Source organism: Siphateles boraxobius, unplaced genomic scaffold (genome assembly GCF_051911475.1).
Source record: "Siphateles boraxobius isolate OS27281-9 unplaced genomic scaffold, OSU_SipBor_1 42, whole genome shotgun sequence".
In the NCBI taxonomy this organism is placed as follows: domain Eukaryota; kingdom Metazoa; phylum Chordata; class Actinopteri; order Cypriniformes; family Leuciscidae; genus Siphateles; species Siphateles boraxobius.
In genome coordinates, this window is record NW_027509053.1 from 2,020,420 (window position 1) to 2,042,231 (window position 21,812).

Genomic DNA, 21,812 nt, shown 5'->3' on the forward strand with positions numbered 1-21,812 from the left:
ATTTGCCGACATCAGGGAGCCGCTATCAATATGCGGGAGACTCCCGGAGACTTATTATTGTTCCTATTATCATTTAGGGGGGCTTAGGAACATTTTGGGGTAGCTTCAGCCCCCCTAAAATAGGCATAATGACGTCCCTGGTTGGTGGTGCAGGCTTGAACGGAGTGCAGCTACTGTCCGTCATCTTGCCGTTTTGGTAAAGCGCGTCTTGTACAACGCTGAACGCTCTCACTAGAGTGTTGCCCACAGCGCCGCAACTGGCCGGTGGGCTGAATCGATTCATAGGATTTGATGAATCGATATTGAATTGAGAAACAAATAATTGCAATGCATTGATGAATCGATATTTTTACCCAGCCCTAAATGTAATCATGACTATTTTCATTAACCCTGCATTATTATTATTATTATACATTACCATACCTTAAAAAATATGCAATTACAGTAAGCACACCTAAAAAGAAAACAAATGAAATAGCCTTTGTTTATTCATTTCATGAATTTAAGAACTGCACAATGGCTAAAAACAATTGTACACGACACTATTAAACAGTAGTGCTAGCAGAGCTCTGTTAGCCATTTTATTGCAAAACAAAAACTGGTCAACACTGATCAATCTACTCTGTCAGGTAATCACTTAGTTCACATTTACAAATTTTTTTTATGCAGAAAATTCAGACAAAACTGATCTACTCAGATATTTTCAGCTTTAGCTTTTGGGCTCTGTCTGACAGCCTTTGTCCATCCAGATTTAGAAACAGTTTTTGAAACACCTCGAGAGTATGCTGCAGGTTGGATGGGTAAATCCAGAGCATTATACCCAGGGTTTGAAAACCTGTGATGGATTCAGCTGCCTTCACAAAGTGTTATGTTTGGTATTGCAATACCTATTCTAAACTTCTTAAATCTGCCCCAGCCCTAAGTGTTTCTGTTTGTAATCCAAATTTAGTGGGATGTTTTGTTGTTTTAACCATTACACAGACACACAATATTTGTTTTTTGTGCTCTCCAACTTCAAGGACTGTGACGAGGCTGAGAAATCAAAAATGGAGATGGTCCTTGGGATCTGTGTGGTCCATCCAGAATGTGTACAACAACCACCAAAAGTGTCAATTGTAATTGAGAGAGTAGAGGTACTCTGGGAAATTCAGATTGTGCTGTGTGCCATCACTCTGCTTATGGGCATGGAGGCCCAGAGAGAAGGAAATGAATAGTTTAAATAAAGTCGTTATTTTTATTTTTTTTGCGCACAAAAAGTGTTCTCATCGTTTGATAAACTTAAGATTGAGCCACTGTAGTCACTTGGACTATTTTAACGATATCTTTAATAACTTTTCGAGGCCGGCAAGTTCCAATCCCTCAAGAAGCCTATGGAGGAGTATGGAGGAGTGATGCAGCGTTCAGATTTCATCAAAAATATCTTAATTTGTGTTCCGAAGATGAACGAAGGTCTTACGGGGTTTGAACAACATGAGGGTGAGTAAATACTGACAGAATTTTCATTTTTGGGTAAACTATCCCTTTAAGGTCATCCAATGAATGCCAATGAGCACTTTGTTGAGTGCATTACATTAACTAATATTCACAATAATAAATCAATACACCAGAGGATGCTACTCACCCCTGTTACAGTTACAGTTTATATAAGTAACAGGACTGAAGGTAACAGGACTGAAGGTAACAGGACTGAGTTTTTAGCATAGAATTAGCAAATACATGAAATATAGCTACATGGTATACATGCTATTAGCATGAGGATACTGAGCGAATTCTAGTGACTTACCAAAAAGTAGTATTTTTTTTTAAAAATAAACCAATAACCTCTAACAAATAATTTAGGTAACAGGACAGAATGTTGAGATTGACCTTTTCTAAGACAAGTGTATAGAAATATATAGAAAATATCAAATATATAAAAAAGAAAAAGAGAGGACTTACTTTTGGTCTTCACATTGCCTTCAGAAGATCCATATGATGCAACTTCCTGTTAAAAATGTGTCTTGTGGCATGGCAAAGTTTTTCAGAGGGGGGAATGTGTTCGACTAACAGTGAAAACCTGGGGACACGACTAAAATGTGTGTTTTATCTAAAAAATTTTTGGATTTCTCATGAAAAAAATATTTTAAAGCATAGATTGGATATAAAGTCACACAACAATGCAAACAAAATTTAAATTTAGTCATTAAATTCCATGGTAAGGTTTAGAGATAGAGGGTGGGGACATGCAACAAATGCTATTTTTAAGTGTTGCTAGTCTTTATTAAACCATGCCTTCTTCGAAAACACATGAACGCACACAGCAGATTTTGTAAAGCATCACGAGACGAAAGACAGCGTTAAACAACCTCATGTCTCAAAGCACATAACATTATAATAATAATAAACACCTGACTGCTGCATATTCATTTCGCCGTTGATCGAGTTGCCATTGAAATGCTTAAATTCGAGTCACGAACCGCTCCAAGTATAATGTCACGAGTTTCCATCTCTAACAAATTGCAGTAGTTATGGAGTGAACACAGCATAAACTGGTTGTTTTGGTTCAGGAGGAACTGTAAAAGGTGGCAGCAGTTTCGTTTGTGGTGCTCGGTGACTGACGTCTGTCTAACTCTGCATGAAGCGGGCTGATGACGTGTGATGTCTGTGCGAGCAGGTGCGCAGAGGTATGAAAATACATACGTTGACAGGCAGGTACAGTATGACATTGAATGCAATGATTGGACAAACATTTTATTGTCCTTTGCCTTCCACAGACGACATACAGTATATACATATACATACATTTAGACCGCTTAAAGGCACACTTTGCAGTTTTTCAAACTTCATAATATATTTCCAAGACATGAGAGATGGTACATCGACTTACAATAGGTTGAATGACACGTCTGCCATAGCCCGTCCGTGTCTGTATAGCTTTTACTGGCACTATGTAACTTCGGGGTTCGGGTAGTAACCCGAGCACAAAAAGAACACAAAATTCGACTGCTTTACGGCGTACGTCACTTCCCCCATCACCCCCCACTTCCTCAAATTCTGACGTGAGAGCCCAACTAGCGTTTTTTTTGCCGTCTGTATGTTGTTGTCTTGGCCGAAGCAGCAACTAAAACGAAGAAGGCAAAGGTTTTGTCGGAGGAGACTAGAAAGAGAAAAAGGGAGAGTGACAATATAAAAGGCCGGACGAGGATTAATATTGGTCCAGCGTTCGCTCGCTGGCATGAGCTAAAGGAAGGGGAGGGGTGCAGACACGAGTAAACATCGGACCTGCGTTTTCAGAATGGCGAAAAAAACCCGAAGAAAGCTGAGTGGTATTTACGACAGTAACGTTAAATACAAGTACTCTACAGCGACTCTAGGAGTCGCTGTTTGACAAAAACGGAAATCCTGCATAGTGTGCCTTTAACTTATTGATTGAAATCAGTATGTGAAAAGACTATTCCTGACTATATGGACTATATAAAAAATATTTTTAATGTTTTTAACTCTTTCCCGGCCATTGACTGAATTTTTCCGGAATGCGAAGATGATGCAGAAAAAAGCGATATCATATGTAATCATATGTATATGTTAAATAACGTAATCATTAACATTAAACAGCATATAAGTCAAATCTGCCTAATGTTACTGAATGAAATGTCGACCCAGGACGAGCTATCTGGCTGGCAACTTTTTAAAAGAACACTGGAGAGGAAGTTGCAGTTAGCTTAATGTAAAGGACACTGTGCGTAATAATAAAAAGTATTTTAGAGTTCCTGATTCTAGAATTCCTAGAGTCAGAAATGTCACCCATTTAGTGGAAGACAACCTTCATTTCTGTTTGAATTAAACAAATGATTATAATACCTAATCACAAAGTGTAGGAGGCAATAATGTAAGAAGTTATATTTTTAAATGGGATTCAATGATGTTTTTTTATTCCATAAACATAATGAATGAGACCTACTTAATAAATAAAATAAGTAAAGAGGTAAAAATTTTGGTGTCATAGAGTTAAGTTTTAGACATTTTGTCCAACATCACTTTCAAAAAAGATATACATTTTGATTTATGTGACTGAAACTGATTTCTTTCTTTGAAAGCAGGGTCATTGACCGCAGGGACAGGTGCCTGTGTGTGTCATACATGCTTTTGCTTACATTACCTTTAGTGGTCTCATGATACTGAACACTTTCCTGGTTTGCGACAACTTTTCACAAACTACTTGATAATTATTAGCCCCACCAGGAACTATTAGAACGATTTGTTAGTCAGCGAGTAGAGAAAGGTACAGGGAGAACTCAAAGAAACAGGTAAAATATGTTATTTTTGTTTATAGTAGCTGTAGTTTGTAAATTGAATAGTTTGTATTTTTATTCTTTTCCATTATTGTATGATCATGGACAATGCAGTAATAAAAATGGGAATGTTGCTCATCATTCAGTAACCGAATACTCTCAGTCTCTTCTGGTTCGTAATTTTAATACAAGAAAATTCTCTTTACGCCGATTAAGCAACAAACCCAAATCAGGTCATCATGTGTACGGGGAAATGTGCCAAATGCACCGGAGACCTTCTCTTTCCACTCGGCCTCTTAGCCATAGTTGCAAACATCTTGCTGTTTTTCCCCAATGGTGAGGTGTGGAGGACCGAGGAAATCACAGAAAAGATCTGGTTCTTTCCCGGGGTCATCGGGGGAGGACTGTTGGTGAGTCTGAAGCTTTGAGGGTATCTGAAAGAAAGAGATACAAGCCTCCATTCGCGTACTCTGTTCTAGAGTGTGATTCCTGTCATTTGTGTCCGTGTTGCAGGCGTTTTTGCCTGCTTCGGTGATGAAGGCTGCAGGGCACGAGGGGAACTGTTGTGCAAACAGATGTGGGGTGAGTAACTGCTCTCTGCTTGCACACACAAAGTTCAGATCTCTGATGAGGTGTTGGAGGCACTTTTTCTTTGTGTGAGCCGCATGTGCATTTGCTAAATCTTTATTCAAAAATGTGTAGCCTATTCTATAGAGTAGTCATCTTTATAAAGGTATCTTGCAATATGAGTGGCAAACTATTATGTCACACAACATGCAACTATTTTGCAGTAGAAGCACTGCAGTTCTAATGATCTGTTTAGCATTACATAAGGGACAACAGTCGGTCATATAATCTAATAACAAATAGATTTCATTAACAAACAAATAAATGAATGGACATTAAATGTTGATTTGGGTTTAAATTACTTGTAGAGATGGTGGGAGGATAAATCACAAGCACAGCGATGTATGAAAGATAAGTTTTCTGCATAAGCAGTCAGTTATAAAGCACTGGAAGACGGTCATTATTCAGAAATATTTTAGCGCTACATTTTGTGAATGACCAGTTAAAATCAAGGATAAAATGTTAAAAGCTTTGTCATTGGTAATAAACTAATTATTGTATGTGACACCCACGATTGAGATAGGTGAAGAATATATGCTTCGATTCTTGGACAATGGACAAAACTAAGCTTTATTCATTCTTTGTATTTATCAGAAAAAAGTTCTTGAATATATCCTCGCATGTACAAGAGTTGCCATTTCTTTCAACATTTATTTGTGAACAGTAATTTCATCCGTTCAAAATCAGACAAACAGCATTTCATGTGACCTTAAAGTAGGCTACATTTGGCCCTGGCAAAGAGCGCCGTGAGAGAAGCTGAGCCAGTGGTTTATGTGTTTGGTCTGATGCGTGTGTGTGTGTGTGTGTGTGTGTGTGTGTGTGTGTGTGTGTGTGTGTGTGTGTGTGTGTGTGTGTGTGTGTGTGTGTGTGTGTGTGTGTGTGTGTGTGTGCTGCAGATGATGCTATCCATGCTGATGTCTGTGCTGGGTGCCGCTGGAGCTCTGTACTGCATGATCGTCTCTGCCGTCGGCCTGCAGGACGGCCCGCTGTGTGACACGGGAGACGGGACCTTTATCTACCCATTCTTAAACAGAACTACAGAGTAACGTGAAAAACACACACACGAGTCTTCTTGCATCTGCAGTCTTGACATCCGTACAGTCTGACATTAATGACAACTGAGATCCTACAGTGTGACGTAGGCTACTCTCCTACATAGGATCCTACAGTCCTACATGTTCGTACAGTTTGACAAGTCATAAAGGACTGTTATAAATTGACTGGTGTGCACCTGGCTTTACTCACCAACTGTCCACACCCAAAACCTTTTTTTTTCTTGGATTTACACAATTCACATGGGTCATACTTTTCACGGTGGGAAATACGGAGGAATCACATCCCTGCTTAACTTAGTTTCTTAACTATGTTTGTAATATATCGTCGCTGCCCGATGAAACTCACGTATGTCCAAAACGGTTACTTTTCAGGAAGTGAAAAAAAAACACCGTAATTTCAAAAGCAGTTGAACTTAGCGTTGCATACTTGGTACGGCATCTTTAAATGTAACCATATTCTTGCCAGTGAAATGATATAATCCACATTTGACCAAAATCGAGTTTAAATGGACATACGTGCATATTTTACAGTAACGGTGGTCGATACGCTTTCTTCCGCTCATTAATTAGAATGGTCAAGTCGCGTTTCATATTGACAGATGAATAGGCTACGCTCAGTTTATTAAATACGCTCAGTTTATTAAATGTCTCTTGCAAACTATGAAGGGACAATGAATCAATACACTGACATGGCAATGCTAGACTGATACTTTGTTTGCACAGTCCTACCATAATTTTGTGCATATATAATAAACTTGAGAACAGTTGTCAAAAACAAACGTTTGCTGATACTTTACCTCACAGTGTTATTCGGCTATCCAATGCTGAGCTTCCAGAGACGCTTAAGATGAAACTTCACGAGACCGGCGAGATGCCTCAACAGGGTTGGAGATACGCGGCGTGATTGACAGCTTTGACACCAAATGGATATATGTGAAAATCAGATGACATGATTTCACAACTTTTCATTGGTCATTTAGATAATGTGAAGCATACTGTATACAGAAATGAACCTGGGCATTCTATCCATGACAAATCTCAAAATCGGCAAAATGGACATACCGTCATACCATCATGTTTTCATTGGACATCGACGATATATATGTATATGACATTTGATCTATTGGTAAATCTTTTGTCATTCGAGAAAACATTAAGAAATAGTATTTTTTGGTCTTTTAAGCATTAGAGCAGCAACAGCAGTTTGATAAAAGATTGGTGTTCAGTGTAATTGTCGGTTGGCAGGTGATGTAATCTATCAGTGTCACAATCAGGAACTAAAATACACAGAGATAATTAACCAAATGATAAGCGGCTGTGATGATTCATCTGTGTCCATAGAAACTAATGATTAGCAGGAAACTATGACAAAGGAGGACAAGTGACAGAACAAAACAAACTAAAAGTGCATGAAAATAAAACTAACTGAACAGAACCTTGACAATCAGAGTGTTGTGTGATTGCTGCAATAATGATAATTTCAACTGATGCAAACAGGTGTGCATATGTCACGTTTTAGTTTATTAGGATTTCGAACAAAATAGCTTAATGGCAGGAATATGCCGTCACTGTCATCACTCCTGCATGAATATGAGAAAAACACTGGCCTTGTGCAGTTAGAAGAGGCCTTTGAGGATACTTATTTTTGCAATGACTTTTTCCCCTTTGCTTTCCTCTGTTCAGAGAGAGTTACCTGTTTAACCAGACATCATGGATGGAGTGCAAGAGACCGCAGAACGTGGTGCTGTGGAACGTGGTCCTGTTTTCAATTCTGTTGAGCATCGGTACCCTGGAGGCTGTGCTTTTACTGGCACAGGTAGTCAACGGACTGATCGGATGTCTCTGTGGGACGTGCATGAACAACAATCAGGTTTCATGTTAACTCTCTATATTTCTATGTATGTAAAAATGTGTTAACTGTCAAAGTGTTTACTATACATTATAAGAGCCAAGTACGGTAACAGTTAATTTTGATAGTCAATTTTATTAAGTATTTAAGTATTTGGTCCTGTGATGAATAGCATTGCGAATACAAAGATCTGAACGGCTGCTTAAAACTTTTAAATACTGTACAGAAACAGAAAGTAGCAGCCTGGTTTATTTATAGGGTTACCACGGTAACCTGCTGTCACCGCCACGTGCTGTCAGAGAGTGAATGTGCAGTTTAATTAATTCTTCACTCGTTCCGCCATGCGTGCTCATGCGTGTTGGGCTTGTTTACATCAGTGCTCATGCCTCTTTGACGCAGCATACAGCGTTGTTGTGCATTTTAAACAGTTGATGTAAAGTATTCTTAAAATGCACTAGGGCTGCACAATTAATCGCAATAAAACCACACACGATTTGGCAAAGGCTACGATTATTTTATGTGCAGATTGTTAGTGCAGTGTGGCTGATCGGTAATAAATGCTGCTCCGTCTGAACACCAGAGGGCGTCTCATGCAGACACGCCATATATGCCCCGACGCAGAATTAGACAACACGCGTTATTCCAAGAAATCCCTATTGGGCATCATACTATCCGTAGCTGAATATACAGAAGATTGAAACATTTTGATTGATTAAACATGACTAATAAACACACGACTGCCCTTTTCTGTGTAAGAAGCCACATCATCTCACAGAAGGATGCTCAACCTTTGTTATGAAGTGAGTTTGGAGTAAAAGCATGTTATTAAAGGTTGTCTTTTGTTGGACAAGAGGTTCATAAATGCTTCTCATGTTTGGAAAGATGTTTGACGCGTGTTGCTTTTTCAAATGCACTTTATAAACCAAGTTTTGGATCTCCAGAGGGGCTATGAGGAGGACTGAGCATTTGTTCTCCCTGATCCGCTCGATGACCTGTGGGAGCATCGAGACCGGAGGGAACGAATAAAGGGGGCGGCTGGGCCACTTGTGGGCAAGCTTTTCTTTGGGTCCCTTTTCTTTGAAAAGAATATTGGGCAGTGAGCATTGCCTTGAGCATTGTCGAAGAGGTTGACCTATGCCTTGCCAAAGGTGCTCCAGATCATATGAACCATCTGAGGGTGGAGAGACCATTCCTCTGGGGGGACATTGTCTCTGGATGACATATCCGAGCCCTGGTTCAAAATGCCCGGTATAAACCAAGTTTTGGATCTCTGGAGTGGGGCTAAGAGGAGGACTGAGCACTTGCTCTCCCTGATCCCCTCGATGAATTGTGGGAGCATCGAGACTGGAGGGAACGCATAAAAGGGCCAGTTGTGGGCCAGCGTGTCCCTTTTCTTTGAAAAGAATATTGGGCAGTGAGCACTGTCTTCTGAGGCGAAGAGGTCGACCTCTGCCTTGCCGCAGGTGCTTTAGATCATATTAAGGAAGGAGACAGGACCCAGCAATAAACGTAGGAAATATGATCCTGAATACTTAAAGTTAGGTTTCACCTGGTCTGGGTCCAAGGCTGCATATCTGCCGCAGTGTGTGGTCTGCAAGGAGGTGCTAGCATGAGACTATGCAAACTTTGGCATCACATTGAAACTAAGCAAACAAATTTAGTGAACAAGCCAGTTCAGTTTTTTGAGAGGAAGCGTGATGATTTGCTGTCACAAAAAAAGCATAATACAGTCGTTTGGCACTATTCAGAATCAGAATCAGAAAGAGCTTTATTGCCACTATTAACATGAAGGCGACAGAAGCATCTTATCGTGTCACGCTACGTATAGCGAAGGCAGGCAAACCTCATAACATCGGCGAAACATTGCTTCTCATTGCATTACACATGTTAAGCATGTTTTGTTGACTTGTGGTTAGGCCTACTGATGTTCAGTGATTTTAAAAGTAGCCTCATTAGGCCTGCATGAAGCTGGAAATGATTTGCTGTTGCAAAGAATCATTTATGAATGCAAAGAAGTTGTGGAAATAAAATGTCTTCAAACACAATATTAAAAAAATATTTAAATTTGTATCAGTTTTTATTGAAACTCACATTGCCTGGAACACACACAAGATGGCATTTACTGCAGTGGCGTGTGTGGGTTAGGGCAGGCGGACGGGATTTTGGGGAAGGGGGGGCTCAGCTGTCCTTACCTACTGTAAGGGGAGGCTCACATTAACCCAATTTAAAAAAAAAACCCTGCTCTAGGGGGAACAATGTGTTGTAGCCTTTCTCCTCAGTGCCATCAATAGTGCAAAGCGTTGCGGAAGTTGAAGTCTTTAAGCGCGCCATGATTTGGTCAGCTCGTAGTGTAGCTTGGGGAAGTAGGGTGCTGGTCTTAGGGGTCTGCTGACTCACCGGCAGAAACCACACCGTCGAGGCGGCTTCTGGTGGGCTCCTGAGGCGGGGACCACTCAACGTCGAGGCCTTTGACAGCTTTAGTGAGGACGCAAATAAGTTCAGCATCCACGCTCACTCTAACGCCGTCTCTGCTGGCTTGGGATTGAGGGGCGGGGTCAACTGTCGAGCCCGGCCAGTCTTCTCCCTCAGTCCCTCACTTCCTCAGGCCAGTCCTTCTCCATCGCTTCTTCCGTCGCAGCTCGCGGAGGGAAGGAAGTGCAGGAGCGCGAGTGGCAGGGTCACCGTCCAAAAGGAGAGCTAGCCCCGAGCGCAGTATGGAGATGAGTAGGCTCTCGCAGTGCGGGCAGCCGCCATTGTTGAGTACAGGCTGTACGTGGGCGAGTCCCAGGCACGGGACGCAATCGCTGTGTCCATCAGTTTCATGCAAAAAAGCGATGCGATTGGTTCCCGCGTCTCAGCCGCCTTGCCATAGGTTCGTGCAGAGACGAAGTGAACATTCTTGAAAGGGAACTATCGTTCATACCCTCTGAATAAACGGTGAAAAGTATTACCTCAAGTATCCAGCACGTTTCGACAACATTGTCTTGCTTCCTTTGAAGTTGAGGTGAAAAAGCGGTTTTATTTCACTATATTGATTATTCACTATATGTTAGATTATCAGGTAACACTTTACAATACGGGTGCACTAATAAGCATTAATTCATGCTTAACTAATGCACAGATAATACTGAATTAATGTGTAACTAATGATTGTCTAAGCTATTAATTAATGATTACCACATAAGGAACTAATTAAGAGTCTGTATGGTTAATGTATTAGTTCATACATGAATTGTTATTAATCAAATATGTAATTGTGAATAAATTCCCTAATAACATTTTTTTTAACTAATAGTGTTAATTAATATGTTAATTACCTGAATGAGCCAAAGCCTTGTATTTCATCTTCCAGATAATACAGGTACACATTAATACATGATTAATTATTTCATTGTTAGTGCAAATTCATGTGTAAATTACAACAATTACTAAATGACTAGTTAATAATGATGTGCCTCAACAAGTAAAGTCATAACATAATGATACCTTTGCAAATCATTAGCTAATGATTTATTAAAGCAGACAACTGGTAGTTGAAGTGCATAGCTTTGACTAATTGTGGTAATTAACAAATTAATTTACACTATTAGTTAATAAAAATATGTTATTAAGGAATTAATACACAATGACACGTTGCATTAATATCAATTAATGTATTACTTAATCTATTAATCATATATACTCTTTATTAGTTGCTGATGCAGTAATAATTAATTAATGGTTTAGTTCTTCATGAATCATACATTAACTCATGATTATCTGTGCATTAGTTAAACATGAATTAATGCATATTAGTGCACCCGTATTGTAAAGTGTTACCGATTATCATATTAATTACGCTAGCTTCACTCAAAATACAGCATGCTGAGGACATCTGCTGGTTAAAGCCGTGTAAATGCAACATGAACAGCAAAACCATAGTCAATGGCGTTTTACATACATACGCAGCGTGTGAGCTTAGAATAAACAAATTATCGTTCGTTGGTGTGGACGCAAATATAGTTATCGTTATAGTTATCTTTATAGTTATCACTCTTGGTGTGAACGGGCCTTAAGTTAAAGTGAAATAAAGTGTAACCCCAAAAACATTAAGCAATTGCTTTCAAAATTTACTTACATGTTGGTATTAAAAATAATATATTTACAAATAATGTATTGCTTTGGCTTCAGCAGACGCAGTTGGCATGAAAACCAAAGAACACACTCCAGTAAGTGGGATCTTCACAGTAATACAGTAGAACACAATCTACAGATCTTCAGAAACACATGTGAAGTCTACTAAGGTTTCACTAGACTCAGATGATGTCATTTTCAGTTTTTGTGAATGATGCCCTTGTCTTCAAAAAATGAAGCCTTTGACACAGGTAATTTATCTATAGAAGGTCAAAATATCTCAGATGCATGACATTCATTTAATAGGCTACTGTAATATTCAGCTATCAAATATCATAATAAACAAGTCTCAGGGAAAAAAGTATACCCATGTTACTGACATAACCAAATATTGATATCAGTAAAGATTAATAATGTAGTCAGTTCATTGCAATGAGAAATTCATATTTCAACTAATAGATTTTTAAATAAACACCTATTGTCAGGATTATGTTTGGTTTATTTGTCTTTTTGTTTGTGTGACATGTATTGTTTCTTGATGACTTGTATGTTTCTTGTATTTCCTTTCCGTTTGGTCTTGATTATTCCCCTGTTATTTTCCTTGGTTACTGATTAGTTACACCTGTCTCGTTTAGTTCCCTTGTTTGCTACTGTGTATTTATGCTCCCTGTTTTGTTCAGTTCTTTATCGGTCGTCGACTATGTTGGAAATGTATTTAATAGTTTCTCTGTATTTAGTAGTTGTACATCATCGTATAGATGATGCTGTTGAGGGTAAATCACCTTTAATCGAGTTCATTGATTATACCTTGTGGTAGTGATGGTGAAATGAAGCTTTGTGAAGCACTGAGGCTTTCCCCTCAAGTGTATCGTAAATTGGTTCATTACTCAAAGCTTTTCAACACGGTGCACACTAACGACATCTTGTGGTCAAAAAGTGGAAAAGCTACCTTTCCCATTTATTTTATTTTATTGTTTTATGTAATAAATCACTTTGTGCTATGAAAACCACAAAGCAATAAACATCATTAGTGTTAGTGTTGATGTTTACACAATGTATGAACAAATGAGATCTGTGAATCAATTTATGAAAGAATTAAAACATAGGACAAATTAACTCTGCTTTGTTCAACAAATGCAGCCTTAAAACCTTAGCCGTAGTCCTAAACCTATGAGTTCATAGGCAAGGCTCATATAGGCATATATAATCAAAATAAAAGAAAACTATTGTGGAATGGTGAAGTGCTGTGAAAGTGCTTGTGAACTGGGGAGTTGGGTAATTGAAGAAATTAAAGATTTTTATTAAGGAACAGGACTTGTTCAACAGTGTGGGGGTTAAGTCTATTTCTTTTTTTATTTACTACTTCCCCTGCATTTGAGAATATTCTCTCACGGGACTGAGGAGGCAGGAGTGCATAAACATCCCAGGGCAAGATGCAGATAGACACCCTTTGAGTAGCCCCATCAATCATTTGTTTTCTGATCACTGCAATACAGTCAAGTATTTAAAATATAACTGAATAAGTATTATAACTATGCACTATTTAAGATGTCTCATTATAAATACAGAAATTGACAAACAAATAAATGAATGACTGATCAGAAGTCTTATAGTTGTTGGTCCACTTCCAGAAGATGTGTTTTCATGTTTAGCTCTAAAATGTCTCAACAGTGACGATGTGTTTTTATTATAAGAAAGCTGTTGAGAACATATTAGGCACTCAACCTACAGAAGGTGGTCACATTAACTTAAGTACTTTTTTCATATACATAATGTAGGCCTATTATTTAACATACTGTTGATTATACACTGAATATGCATAAAATTACATGTAAATATCAATTTACATAATTAATTATTATATTTATTTTATATAAATTTTATAAATCATAATTCATTTTAAAATCATATTCTTATGACAAAATAATAATAATAATAATTAGCTCGCTGTATTTGTGGATACGACCTGAAAACGCTTGGCTGGTTCCATGCTGAAAATTCAAAAGAGCTCACTCTGTGGTTCAGTCTCAGTCGGTCTCAGTTCACTACCGAAGCGCATGACACGAAACCTGCGCAAGGTTTGCGCTATTTATGAATCAGAATATGAAGCAGTCACGTGGCTGTGTGTCAAAACGAAGCTTCGGACGTCACTGGTCACATGGTTATGTCAAAACGAATCAAGCTCCGGTACAGTGGTTCATGTGAGATGTTTCGTTTTTTTTGATACAAGCTTCGAAGCCTCGGTGCCGAACGTCACATCACTACCTTGTGGGTTTGCGGATCCTCCCTCACCGTGGGAGTCTTCAAGGACAACGCCACCATCAACTCCAAGTCCCCGGGTCTTTTAACACCTCCAGCAGCCATCTCTCTGCCAGATCCAGATAGGACACATCGCCCCTGCCCGGAGTGTCCCGGACAGCTAGAGAGATCCTCCAGCTCCATCATTCACCTCGACGGAGATCCTCCATTGACCAAAATCCCGAGCCAGCACCTGACTCGTATCACAAGCAAAAAAACCTCCACAGAGCCAGAGCCAGCCATAGAGTTCATCCCGGAATCAGAGCCTGAGCCACGGCATCTGAACCGAAGCAGGATCTGATCGCCAGGTCCATCACAGAGTCAGCACTGTCAGGTCAGTCCACGGCCCTGGATTCGCCTGCTCCTCTGGTGTCTCGCAGCTCCTCGGCTCGGCCTTCGCATAGCTCTGTGAAGCAGATCCCCTTGCTACACCTTGGCCCCCAGGCCCATGTCTCCACCTCGGCCTGTCAATCCTTTGGCTCTGCGCTTCCTCTGCTCCACCGTGGTCTGCCATCCCTCAGGCTCCACCATGGTCTTTCACTGTGGACTGCACCTCAACACTCCACCCCTTCTGCTCGACCAGGCTCCTCCTTCCCTCCGGCATCACACTGTTTTGCCAGGCGGCTGCGTCCGAAAACTGAAAAAGGCTGCCTCTGCAAGCAGGAGATGGAGGTAGGAAGGTAACAAGGCACATCCCAATCCAATGATCATGCCACATCCCATCTACTGATATACCTTCATCTGAGCGATTTTTGAAGGCAGCATAGATGGATCCTTCGCTGCCTTTGATATCCCACAATCCTGTGTGTTCCATTTCCTGACTGTTGAGCTAAGAAATAAAAATGGCGTCTGAAATTTGAAGTTGGTGGTAGGGTTTGTGTGTAAAGTTTACATTTTTAACAACTTTTCCCACTCTTGATGACATTTCTACCGAGGAGTTAGTATTGTAGTAATTAAATATTACATTTGTTTTGTCAGCAAAGCTCTCTCTGTTTTGTTATCGATTCATTACATCTTTACACTGCCAGAAGTCTGTCTGAAATAAGCTTTGTGAGGTGTGGTCCAGTGGCGTGTCTATTGGTGGCATCTGTGCAGTGGGCGGTTGGTCTTTGCCGTCCAACTTCGCCAGATTTTACAACTTGGAGTCATGCAGAACTTAATGTAGTCATTTGACCATTAAAACAGACATGTTAATCTGCTTTATGCAGAAATGTTTTCTGAAAACACCTGCAATAGCTGAAAAAGAAGCTACTTAACAAAAGTCAAGAGCCCACCTAAAGCAAACACTGCGCAACTAAAGCAAACTAAATATTTTCAACCAAATATCAACATCTAAACCTCTTGTTAATTCTCAATAAGAACTGCTGTAGACATCTGACAGAAAGTAAATCTGGTTAGTAATAAATGAAGCTGGAAATGATGTCTGTGGAGTTGTTTAATCCTTCTCTGCTGAGATCTTCAGAGATTAAAAAAATTTTTTTTAATCTTCCGATTATTTCATCTAAGGCTGTGGCTGAAGAAAGTTGTAGTTTGTGTTCTTATTTCTCTTTCTTTTAGTAAAAACGCACCCTGGAGAAACTCAACAGCAGTGCAAAATATGAAAAGACAACGCAGAAAAGACAAAACTTGTAGTCCATTATAACATCTACAAAGACAGCATCCATGCTTTCAATAAGAAACTAGGCAAAGCTAGACAGACTTTCTTCTGGAATATTATAAACAGCAATATAAAAAACACACACACTCTTTTTGCTACTGTAAAGAGACTGACAAACCCCCCAAGCCAGATTCCCAGCGAAATGCTCTCAGTGAGAAAGTGCAGTGAGTTTGCTTCTTTCTTCTCTGAGAAAATCAATAATATCAGAAAGGTGATCAGATCATCCTTGAGTTGCGCTGGGGTCAGACAGATCAGACCACAGCCTGAGAAAGTAGTCACTATGTCTGATTTCGAAGAAATTGATGGCAAAATTTTGGAAGAAACTGTACAGCACCTTAACTAATGAACCTTATGTAAAGTGTTACCTAAATATATAATAACAAGCTATAATTATTTGTTCAAATAAAGTATCAAAGTAATCATATGGGTTTTATAGAACAAGGCTTTTAAAATAGACCATGTAAAATAAATGATATAAACTAATTTAAACATAACTTATGTACATTATGTAAAAACAAATGTCCGCAGAGAGCACCAACGGCTTGGTTACACTAAGGCATGATCAAATCCTAGATTTACAAATGCAGACCTGCAAACTTAACAGTGGTGAAAAAGGTGACATGTCTCCTGTTGGGGAGAGTACTTTTTGTGCGCAAAAACAAACAAAAATAACGACTTTATTTCAACTATTCATTTCCTTCTCTGTGGGCCTCTAGTCAGTTAACGTAGTGTGATAGAGGTTTTACTGTGAAAGGTACTTTTAACACAATCTGCACGCATGTAATTAATTAAAGGTTTGTGCTTTTCTGTGGGGAAAAAAAAACAGCGCATATATTTAACTAAGCCTTTTGTCTTTTTCTCCATCACTTGTGGGCCAAACTCAGATTTCTGCACTAGACATATCAGCAAAGCGTTTTCTATTCATTTATCTGATAATTTGATACCAGCCGCTCGAATCGGAATCCTGAATATGAAAATATGCATCCTTGTTCAAATGTTCAGGCTAAGTCAACGTTTTCTCAAAACTCCCTAATGCAGCTTTAACAGTGCACAGTAACAAATATGAACAACAAACACACGTACAACAACAAGAATATTTAAAAAAAACATTCTGATAATAAACAATCAACATTAGACTACTTAAAAGTACAATTTATACATTCTGTAGATTTAAAAGATGTAGTTACTAATAGTTATATATTAAAAGCAGTGACAGCAATTTATAGCATCTATTTCCAAAAATGTCATGTAGTGTTTAAATTGACCAAAAGAAATCAGATTTCGCAACTGCAAATCAGTCTGCGATGTGTTCCATGTGGAAGGGGCTGCATAACTAAAGGCCTTCTTACCGAGCTCTGTACGGACCGTAGGTACAGATAACAAACACAGATTACCAGAGCGCAAATTGTAGGAACAGCTGTTGCGAGACATAGAAGTGCAAAGGTAAGAGGGAAGCATATCCAGCATAGACTTGTAAATAAACGTAAGCCAGTGAAAGTGCCTCCTCACTGATAATGAAGGCCAATTTGTCATTTTGTACAAAGTACAATGATGTGTTGATGCTTTATATCCAGACACAAATCTTAGTGCACTGTGGAAAACAGTATCCAACAAAGATAAACATTTATCAGGCGCATTTCTATAGAGCAGGTCACCATAATCGAGTGCAGTAAGAAAGGTTGCAGCAACCAATCACCTCCTGGTTTTCCAAGAAAAACAGGCTTTGTTTCTAAAATTAAATCCTATTTTTAATTTGAGCTTATGTACCAATTTATCAATGTGCAACTTAAAAAGAGAGCTGATCATCAATTAATATACCCAAATATTTATACAATTTGACTTGTTCAATCAGTTCGCCATGTATAGTAGAAATACTTGGAAGACTGTCAAGAGACTTCTTAGTATCACTGACGATGTGTCCAGGTTGCACCACAAGGTGTATTCAAGTACTAAGCCAGCATGGCATCGCCATTGACTTCCAGGAAAAGGCTGGATGACGACCTCGAAAGTGTGGTGACTGCTGGAGAGACAGTGGACAGTGCGGAGAGACGGCAACCGGGGCAGGGCGGGTTAGCACCCCAAACTGCAGCTCCCGAGAGGGAGCACCCAAAACACGCTACGGAAAACCCTAAGGAGAAATACCCCCAGGGGCGCCCGAGAGGGGGGGAGAATGAGCGCCCCGAACGGACTGTTTTTCTGGTAACGACTAATGCAAATGGACAATCGACTACGAGTGCAGTCTGCAAATGTGGCAAGGTCTGCAAAAACACGACTGGTCTAAAAATACACCAGACCAAGATGGGCTGCCTAAGGAAGCTTGTGACGCAACGCACAGTGCCAGTACTCAGTATAGCAACTGGTGAGACGGAGGAGGAACCAGGCCCGGATACATACCACAGTGCCCAGAGCCTCCAAGCACCACAAGCTACACCCCAAAGCAGACCATCAGAGCGGCGTCGGTTTTTGTGGCCTGCTGCCAACAAAGAGTCAGTGTGGCGACAGTTTGATGAAGATGTTGATGCAGCCCTTGAAGTAACAGCCAAGGGTGGTGTGGACCAGAGGCTCCGAACCATGAGCACGTTCATAACCAGCATCGCTTCAGAAAGGTTTGGCGCCAAGGAACAGCGCGCCACCAAGACGTCTACTGCGGCACCAATTCCGAACCGACGAGAGGTCAAGATTACCCAACACAGACAAGAGCTGAGGACACTCAGGAGACAGTACCGGAAGGCAAGCGAGGAGGAGAAGGTAGCCCTGGCAGAACTTAGGGGTGTGGTAAGGAAAAGGCTAATCACCCTTCGGCGGGTTGAGTGGCACAGGAAGAGGGGCAAGGAGAGGGCCCGTAGGCGCAGTGCCTTCATTGCAGATCCATTCGGTTTTACAAGGAAGCTGCTGGGAGAGAAACGCAGTGGTCAACTCTCATGTCCTGAGGAGGATATCAACCGCTATATCCGTAACACCTATAGCGATGGCATGAGGGAGCACGACCTTGGTCACTGTGCAGCCCTTATTTGTCCACCTGAACCTAGCACCCTCTTTAACATCAACGAACCCACCCTGAAGGAAGTCAAAGAGGTTATCAAATCGGCCAGAACATCATCAGCACCGGGCCCAAGTGGAGTTCCATACAAGGTCTTCAAACATTGCCCCAGGCTTCTGGAACGTCTTTGGAAGATTCTAAGAACCATCTGGAGAAGAGGGAAAGTACCTCAGCAGTGGAGATATGCAGGAGGCGTGTGGATTCCCAAGGAGGAGAATGCAAGTAACATCGAGCAGTTTAGGACAATCTCCCTCCTCAGTGTTGAATGCAAAATCTACTTCAAGATTGTTTCCAATCGTCTGATGGGGTTTCTCCTTAAGAACACCTACATAGACACCTCGGTGCAGAAAGGAGGAATCCCAGGGGTCCCAGGGTGTATTGAACACACAGGGGTGGTGACACAGCTGATCAGGGAGGCACGAGAGGGCAAAGGGGACTTGGCAGTGCTGTGGCTGGACCTTGCCAATGCTTATGGATCGATACCACATCGATTGGTGGAATTGGCCCTGAGCAGATAACACGTCCCAGAGAAGATTCGAAATCTCATCCTTGACTATTATATCAACTTCAGTCTTAGGGTGTCCTCTGGGACTTCAATATCGGAGTGGCATCGTCTGGAGAAGGGCATCATTACAGGCTGCACAATCTCTGTGACTCTGTTTGCACTGGCCATGAATATGCTCGTGAAGTCTGCAGAAGGGGAATGTAGAGGTCCACTGTCCAGATCTGGCACCCGACAACCCCCGATTAGAGCATTCATGGACGATCTCACGATGGCTCTCGGCAGTGGATAAGTCAGGGCTTCCTGGTAGGTTTAAGGCCTGGATCTACCAACATGGCATCCTCCCTCGTCTCCTCTGGCCACTGCTGATATACGAAGTCCCAATTACCACCGTGGAGGGCTTTGAGCGGAAGGTCAGCCTATTTCTGCGCAGGTGGCTGGGCCTGCCACGGAGCCTAAGCAGCGTTGCTTTCTTTGGCCATAACACCAAGCTACAGCTTCCCTTTAGCAGTCTGGCAGAGGAGTTCAAGGTCACCCGAGCCAGAGAAGTCCTGCTCTACCGAGACTCAGTTGACACCAAGGTCTCTTCAGCAGGGGTAGAGGTCAGAACAGGAAGGAAGTGGCGCGCCCAGGATGCAGTGGAACGGGCGGAGGCAAGGCTGCGGCATAGCACCCTGGTGGGTACGGTGGCTACTGGGCGGACCGGGCTTGGTAGCAATCCCAAGCCATGCTACAGCAAAGCCAGAGGAAAGGAGAAGCGGAGACTTATCCAGGAGGAGGTACGAGCCGAGGTTGAGGAAGCTCGCTTCAGCAGAGTGGTGGGCATGTCCAAGCAGGGGGCCTGGACAAAGTGGGAGCAAACAGCTGGCCGTAAGATCACTTGGGCAGAACTCTGGAAGGCGGAACCACACCATTTCAAGTTCTTGGTCCAGTCAGTGTATGATGTCCTTCCTAGCCCTGCCAACCTGTTCACCTGGGGCCTGGTGGACTCACCTGCTTGCCAACTCTGCCAGAAAAGGGGATCATTAGAGCATATCCTCAGCTGCTGCTCAGAAGCCTTGGGAGATGGGCGTTATCGTTGGCGCCATGATCAGATCCTGAAGGCAGTAGCAGACGCCATCAGCACTGGCATTAACATTAGCAAGCAGCATCATCCAACCAAGTCTGCAATTGCCTTTGTTCGAGCAGGAGAGAAGCCTCAGCCCCCTAGAAAGACCCAAGGGGGCGTCCTCGCAACAGCAAGAGACTGGCACCTCCTGGTGGACCTGGGGACTCAATTGAGGTTCCCAGAAACCATTGCAGTTACATCACTACGACCGGACATGGTCTTGATGTCCGCAGCAAGTAAGCAGGTGGTGTTACTGGAACTAACGGTCCCCTGGGAAGATAGAATCGAGGAAGCCCAGGAAAGAAAGAGGGCCAAGTACGCTGATCTGGTAGCGGAGTGTCGGAGGAATGGATGGAAGGCCCGCTGTGAGCCTGTTGAAGTGGGCTGTAGGGGCTTCGCAGGCCAGTCTCTACACCGGGTCCTGGGACTCTTAGGGATTTGCGGACTGCACAGGCAAAGAGCCATCAAGAACATCCTGGAAGCCGCTGAAAAGGCAGCACGGTGGCTCTGGTTAAGGAGGGGGGACGCGTGGCGGAGAGCGCTACCTGGACACAAGTCGGGGCTTGATCACCCCCGGCTGGGTCGCCCGGGTGAGGGTGTCTGATGTAAGACCCGAAACACCCTATGACCCCGGGAGTATCACTGACGATGTGTCCAGGTTGCACCACAAGGTGTATTCAAGTACTTAGATTTTGGAAAAAAAAGCATCATCTTAGTTTTCTCAACATTTAAAACTAGTTTAAGCTGATACAGTTGCACCTGAACAAGGTTGAAAGCAAATTGTAAATTAGAAAAAGCTTGGTGTAAAGTTTCAGCCTTACAATAAATAACGGTGTCATCTGCATAAAAATGAAAATGAGCTTGTGGGATGTCTTCACCCAAGTTATTAATATAAATTTGGAGTTAATAATATAAAATTTGACCCAAGACTGATCCTTGCGGTACCACTAGATACAGTCAATGTTGCTGATTTGAGATTGTCAGAATAAACACACTGAGTTCTGTCTGCCAAATAATTAGTCTACCAATCTACAGTCTGTTCAGAAAAAACAATATTATGTAGCTTTTCCAGTAAAAGGCAATGATCCACTGTATCAAATGCTTTAGATAAATCTATAAAAAGAGCTACACAAGTGTTCTTACAGTCTATTGCTTCAATAAAGTCATAAATGACCTTCATTGTTGCAGTAGTAGTGCTGTGCTGCCTTTGAAACCCAGACTTTAAGTCAGACAAAATATTGTTGGAAACCAAATAGTCCTTCAACTGATCACCAACCAGAGTTTCTAAAACT

General features: G+C 41.4%; 1 protein-coding gene and 1 pseudogene across 5 annotated transcripts; both read left to right on the top strand.

Annotated features, from left to right (window-relative positions):
- The first annotated feature begins 1,528 nt into the window (after positions 1–1,528).
- On the top strand, positions 1,529–15,788 carry LOC143707652 (transmembrane 4 L6 family member 1-like). Of its 5 annotated transcripts, none has more exons than XM_077200037.1 (6): positions 1,529–2,663; positions 4,080–4,681; positions 4,785–4,853; positions 5,795–5,940; positions 7,637–7,823; positions 11,973–12,263. In XM_077200037.1, the coding sequence occupies exons 2-6, from the start codon at positions 4,511–4,513 to the stop codon at positions 11,988–11,990; spliced, it is 591 nt and encodes a 196-aa protein (XP_077056152.1). In that variant the 5' UTR covers positions 1,529–2,663; positions 4,080–4,510; the 3' UTR covers positions 11,991–12,263. The 5 variants fall into 5 exon arrangements, with proteins under 5 accessions (XP_077056152.1, XP_077056151.1, XP_077056155.1 ...); XM_077200036.1 differs by lacking the exon at positions 1,529–2,663 and having other exon boundaries at positions 3,694–4,261; positions 4,464–4,681; XM_077200040.1 differs by lacking the exons at positions 1,529–2,663; positions 11,973–12,263 and adding an exon at positions 15,771–15,788 and having other exon boundaries at positions 3,694–4,681.
- Positions 15,789–17,777: 1,989 nt separating this feature from the next.
- LOC143707667 (uncharacterized) lies at positions 17,778–21,188 on the top strand (annotated as a pseudogene).
- The last annotated feature ends 624 nt before the right edge of the window (positions 21,189–21,812 follow it).

Bases quoted from the DNA above. Each gene is read 5' to 3' on its own strand.
- LOC143707652 (XM_077200037.1), top strand. From the start codon at position 4,511: ATGTGTACGGGGAAATGTGCCAAATGCACCGGAGACCTTCTCTTTCCA. The intron at 4,682-4,784 runs GTGAGTCTGAAG...TCCGTGTTGCAG, and splicing joins TCATCGGGGGAGGACTGTTG to GCGTTTTTGCCTGCTTCGGT. The intron at 5,941-7,636 runs GTAACGTGAAAA...TCCTCTGTTCAG, and splicing joins TTCTTAAACAGAACTACAGA to AGAGAGTTACCTGTTTAACC.